Here is a 6,460-nt window from a genome sequence, read left to right on the forward strand (position 1 = left end):
AATCAACTGTAACTCGTTTGGAAGGTTTATTTTTGTTAATCTGCATTTGAATATAATTTGTGCATAAAGCTTTCTTTAAAAAAAAAATTAGAAGCATCAGTACAGTACCTGTTACATTTGATTTGCGTTTACCATAGGTTGAGTACCAGTCAAAAGTTTGGACACACCTACTTCGTGGCAGTTTTTGAAGAATCCACCACTAGAAAAATATTTTTAAATAATACAATATTATTATAAAAACTATTTTTAGATTTCTCCCATATTTAGTGGGAGAAAGTGAAGTATGTTTAAGTAATCTGTTTTTTCAGAGTCGCCTCTTTTTACCTTCATGGCAGCTTTGTTCACTATTGTCATGAGGAAAAGCCACTTCGTGAGATGCTCATTAAGATGAGTGAATGATACGAAGTTTTCAGCATAAACCTTCAGGACTGTTGGAAACCCTGCCCATTGTGTAGTTAGAGCCAAGAGTGTGAAATGCTGCCATCACAGCAAAAGCTTCCTGCTTTGGAGAGACGTAAATGTTTTAACTTCTTGCCTCGTTTGATATATATCACTTACGTAGTTTGGTGCCTTCAGTTTTGTTCACTAAGATAAAAAATCCAAGACCCATAAATGAGTTGGTGCATTCAAACTTTTGACTGGTAGTGTACATTTATGGTTTAGGATGGACATAAAATACAAATAGACCCACGTTATGCTGCTGCAGGAGGGATGGGTTCTGATTTATTCGCTGATTGGAAGAACAGCTCCTCTTGTTGGACGCTCGCACACCTACGGTACAGGTTTGCACACTGACCAGAGAACTCACAATCAGATTTGGGAAGAACACACACGTGCACATACACCTATGGGATCAGCTCTATTCCAGGATGGACACACCCATCCTTCACATCCTTGGCTCTTATATTGAAGGACTCGGGTTCTTGGCTTTCACTCCTGTGAAACAAGGGAGTCGACAGAAAGGTGTGGTCGGGTGTTGCAGCACATTTTAGATTGTGCTGATCGGCTTACATAAGGCTGTAAAAGGGAGAGTCGTTATCAAGAGAAAACTTCACCCAGGTGGGAAAAAAAATACCTTGTGTGGGTAGCGAATAATCAAATTACAAATACATGCCCACAGACACAAAACTTCTCCTGAATCTTTTGTCTTGTGGCATGTAAGGAGGCCACGTGTGCAAATTGAGATGGTCAGTAGAATACAAAATAAGCAAAGGTCAATATCATAATAGGTGGAGGATAGAAAGAAAATAGAGACTGGAGAGTGGGGAAGCTGCAGAACCAATCAGAACATGACTTAAAAAATGAATAATTTAAGGTATTTACTAGAGAGTCCAGAAGAAGGATCAATTTCATGTCAGTGGCGGGGAAGTTCTATCAGATGGGTATGCTGGATTTCCTGTGTAACAAAGTTAAAGTGGGTAAGAGATTAACTAAGGGGCATTATGGGCCTACTTGTCACCCCAGCTGTAATCTCCTGTTACTGGAGTGAAAAAGGCATCTCGGGACGTGGCCATATCACAGCTGTCGGGGTGGAGCAGGTAGCCGGAGAAGGTGCTGCTGGCCTCACTGCTGGTGAACATGCCATTGCTGGCTGAATCTTTCACTTGGATCCACACCATGTCTTGGCGATTCAAGTGCAGAACAACCTGTTGGGAGGCAGTGCCGAGCTGGGTCGACTCGGTGGTCTTCACAACAGGCAAGAAGTTGAGGAACAGCCCCACCTTCAGGACACGGTCGCTGACAGTGAGGTGGTAGCTGAAGCTGTAGGTGCCGTTGACTGGGGCTATGAAGACCCCAACAGCAGGGTCATAATTATTCTGCAGGTTGTATATTACACGCGTGAATAGGACTGGGCGGTTTGGAGATGGAAAAGAGGCTGTGAGAGCTGCAGAGAAAGCTGATTGGACGGCTGGGGAGCAAGGGCCCGGGACCCCAATTGGACCCATGTCACCTTGGTCTCCTTTGGCTCCGTTCTCACCAGTCACCCCTTGTACACCCTGAGGTCCTTGGTCCCCTTTGTTACCCTTGGGACCTGGCTGCCCATTTGTCCCGTTGGCACCATCCTTGCAGTTGCACTGTCCATCAGCCCCCTGGTTACCTTTTGGACCCACAACACCAGGGTCGCCAGGCTTCCCTGTAACACCCATGTCACCTTTTTGACCCTTAGGTCCAGGTACCCCATCCACCCCAGGTAAGCCTCTCACTCCAGCTGGACCAGGGAGCCCCGGCCCACCAGGGAGACCCTCTGAAGGTATACAGGGTCCCGGGCACATTCCATCATCTCCTTTGGCACCTGGTTCTCCAGAAGGTCCAGCTATGCCAGGGTCTCCTTTGTCACCTGAGACAGAACAAGAAGGAAAATGATAAATTAATGCACATCCTGGAAAGACACATGTGCTATCGATCCAACCTGCACAGCACAGTTCCTTATAGCCTCTCGACCGTCAATAAACACCAGTCAGCCATAACATTATGACCACCTGTCTAATAATGAGAATGACCTCCATATAGAAGGTATGCTGTGGAATCTGGTTCCGAGCTGTCAGTAACATCTTAATCAGTAATCTGCAAGGTGGTGCAGCCATGAATTGTACTACTTTTTTTCCAGTGAGATCTAGAGAATTTGGAGGCCAACTCGGACTTTTTGCCATTTGGCATTATCAAAGAGGACACTGCCACCAGTGAATACAGCAATGTTTAGGTAGATGGTACGTGTCAAATTATAATCCACATGAATGCAGGACCCAAGGTTTCCCAGCAGAACATCCTCCAAAGCATCACAGTCCATCTGCTGACTTTCAGTGCATTAACCGCAGTGGTGGCCTAGCGGTTAAGGAAGAATGTTGCCGGTTCACTGAGGTGCCACTGAGCAAAGCACTGTCCCCACACACTGCTCCCCGGGCACCTGACATGGCTGCCCACTGCTCACCAAGGGTGATGGGTTAAATGCAGAGGAAAAATTTCACTGTGTGCTCCGTGTGCTGAGCTGCTGTGTATCACATGTGACAATCACTACACTTTACTTTTTTTTTTTTTTTTTTTTACTTTTTCTTCATTCTTCATTGTGCAAAGGTTTAAATTGTTTTTTTATATATTGCAAAACCTAAAAAGAGACTAAATTTGTGAAAAGTGTGTAATCAAACTCTTATTTCACATTTTTCTTATATTTTATCTGTAAACTTGCCTTTAAGGCCAGGGTCTCCCTGAGGTCCACACTGTCCAAGAAGTCCCCTTTCCCCCTTCTGTCCGTCATCACCCTTCTGTCCTGTAGGTGTGATGGAGTGTTTATTTAAACCAAAAGCACAGCGAGTGTGTTCTTCTGTACAAGTAATTAAAGTAAAGACTTAATTGTGATTCTTCAGTTATTACCTTTAATCCCCTGCCTTCCCTCATATCCAGGAACTCCTCTGGGCCCAGGGAGTCCTCTCGCCCCCGGACTCCCTGGTCGGCCTGTGTAGCGAGGAACATGGAGAATTCATTCCAAATGCACTCTGCAGTAAACACCAGCAGTAAGTGGGCAGGAGAGAAAAGCACCTGGCAGCCCCCGGTCCCCCTGCTCCCCTTTAGGCCCAGCGGTGCCCTTGCAGCTGGAGCAGATGCAGAACCAGGGCACCTGGTCAGCCGTGGGCGGGATGGGGGCGTTCAGCAGCATGTCGCAATACGTCGCGTCAGGCTCTGCCCCACCACCTGGGCCGAAAGGGTCCATCGGCGTGTTGCCATTACCAAGCATGCGGTGTTCCTGCGATATCGCCACAGAGAAGATGGCTCCCAGCAGCAGCAGTAGCATTTCACACATAGTCTGGAGAAAGACAAATCTCAGTGTGAGACCTCCACATTACACTTTTACAAATTTACAAAGTCAGGGATGAGAAATTCAGGTGCCCTGCTCCTTAATCTCCCCATTGACTACATGTTCCAGAAAAGAACAGTGCAATGCTTTCAGACGTATTTTTCCTCTTCCCAACTGTCCCTTCTCTGATTGTCCTGCAGAACACTTGATCCTTTTGGTGAGAGCTGCCAAAAGTGACATGAGAATGAGCCTGTCCTATTTATTATCCACTGACCATTACCTTCAGTCAGGGATGGGCAGGATGCTGGCTAAATACCCTTTAGCATTTAACAGCACATTTCCTTAGGTGCTCTGCGCGGTGTAAATGCAGATTGTGAAGCCCACACTTGCAGGGTTACGTACAGCATCTGGGTAGACTAAACACCAGACAACCTGGATGATTTCTGAATATTCATATTGAGCCATTACACCACACTTTCTTATTCAGAGGCACACATTGTATGTTACATCCTCATGCTTGCTGAGAATCAATGGTTTGACCTGCAGTAATAAATTATCCTGTAAAGAACTTCAGAATCATTAACAGAATCAAGGTTTATGGAGAGAAAAGTACAATTCTGGTTTCATCAAACATCCAGAAAATTTCAGCTGATACCATTATGTATTTAATATTGCTTTGAGCACAGAAATAATTAGAAGATTTTATTGAACTGTTCACTGTTTAGTGAGGTCATTTTGTATAAACATGTTGTGCCTTTTTAAACAGTGTTGTATAAAGTAGTATAAACTGTTTTATTTAAGTACATGCAAGGACACCTTACTTGTGTTAAGTTTTACTTTAGAAAAATATATTAATGCACTAAAGTATCTGATAATATGTGTAACAGCAAGTGTAGAACATTTTATATATCTTTCAATATGGATTGTCTGATCATTGCTGTTTTTTTTTAGTTTCTGCTTGATTGTATTGGTTTGTAAAAAGACATTTATTCATCAAAATGAAATGCAAAGTAAATTGCATATATATGACATGAACAGTTCTTGGTTTTGTAAACATATATGGCCATAAACTCTGCAAAAATATTTTAACTGTAGATTATCAAAAATATATCCAAAATTATTACATCCTATGTTTAAGATATAGCTCTCTTTAAGATATTGCTCTCTGAATAAAATACTTTATTGTCATCTGTACCATTCTCGATGTGACATCCTAGATGCATTTAAAGAAATGCAATATTACTATGTCTAATTCAAACAGAAAGACAAAAAAGACATGCTTTTTATTTTATACAGTTTGGTATGGTGATTGCATTTTGTACCAAAATAAATATTTCTTTCTAGCAGCATTTCTTTTAATTGCCAGCAAATCTCAGGCTCTGCTTTTCAATCTCACTCACCAGTTGTGCAGAGGATCCTCAAGGTGCGATTTCCTTGGAGTGCATAACTGCCAGCAGGGAAAATGATCCTTATACACCTGTCAGCTGTCAGGCCCCGCCCAATGTAAAGAATCACACATGGCCAAAAAGTGGATTTGTGTTCTCTGGGGTGTCAGAAAATGCTTAAAGGCTTCATAAATTCTTCATAGGCCACTGAGCGTCCTAGAAAACCACTACTAAAAATGACAATCATAATAAGGAAGATTTAACAATATATGGCATACCCCACCAGTCAAAAGTTTGGCCACACCTACTCATTTATAGGTCTTGCATTTTTTACATTATAGAACGTGGGACAACGTAATAACACACGTAAGGTTATGTAATAAACAAAAGATATAGCAAAGCAGGGAGTTTTTGCTGTGATGACAGCATTTCACACACTTCTCTTGACCACCTTAGCCTTATGCTGCAGACTTTGTTATCATGTACTCATGTTAATGTTCGTCACTGGTTTTGTAAGTGAAGTGATTCTGTATGTAAGAGGAAGGTTGCCGTATAGACCTGTTTTCCACTTTGATACGAAAATCACTTTAACCACAGTTTACTGATACTGATGACATAAAGGTATTTTGCCGTTATTATAGTACATACACACATCTGACACAATAGCAGCACAAGGTCAGCACTTTAACCAAACTGCATTCAAATGGGGGTGATATTGGATCCTGTAAGTAGAGAACTGCCATAACGAATGCCTGAGGTTTCTGTGAAGTGACACAAAAACCAAAGGGTGTTACGAGACTTATTAGCACGGCGGCTTTCACTGAAATAACTTTTTGTGATCGTCTAGTGTCACCACAGCTTCCTAAACAAGGATCAAAGGGAAGAAAGAGTTTTTCCCGGCACAGCTCTGGGCGACGCAAGTATTTGGCCACCAATGACATTTCATCGGAGGAAGAGGAATCACATTAAGCCTTGTGGTCACATAAACTGAGTGTGGGGACCCAGTAACATTCCTCTTTCTCTTCCTCTTTGTGGGCAGCAGCGCATTCTCATAACCTCCATAAAGAGTTAAAGAAACATCACTGAAACATGAGTGGGGAAAACAGGGCCGGCACACAATGCAGTAATACTGCCCCAGCCGGCCGCGCACAATAAGTGACCCTGTTTCCATGGAGCACAAGCGCGGAGCGCATTTCTCCTCAGTGCCCTTTCTCAACCTTTGTTCCTGTTCTTTGCGGATACAGTGCAGCATTCTGTACGTTGGGGCGCTCCGTCCCAGACGGCC

At 43.3% G+C, this 6,460-nt stretch overlaps 1 protein-coding gene across 1 annotated transcript; it reads right to left on the reverse strand.

The window, feature by feature from the left end:
• Window positions 1-13: 13 nt before the first annotated feature.
• Window positions 14-5,225, reverse strand: LOC114768924 (collagen alpha-1(X) chain). The gene is made up of 5 exons (XM_028961438.1): window positions 5,191-5,225; window positions 3,535-3,799; window positions 3,370-3,450; window positions 3,185-3,265; window positions 14-2,338 (listed from the first exon to the last, which is right to left on the reverse strand). Exons 2-5 carry the CDS (start codon window positions 3,794-3,796, stop codon window positions 1,449-1,451), a joined length of 1,314 nt encoding a protein of 437 aa, XP_028817271.1. The 5' UTR covers window positions 3,797-3,799; window positions 5,191-5,225; the 3' UTR covers window positions 14-1,448.
• Window positions 5,226-6,460: the final 1,235 nt, after the last annotated feature.

The sequence above is a fragment of the Denticeps clupeoides genome, chromosome 19, assembly GCF_900700375.1.
Source record: "Denticeps clupeoides chromosome 19, fDenClu1.1, whole genome shotgun sequence".
In the NCBI taxonomy this organism is placed as follows: Eukaryota; Metazoa; Chordata; class Actinopteri; order Clupeiformes; family Denticipitidae; genus Denticeps; species Denticeps clupeoides.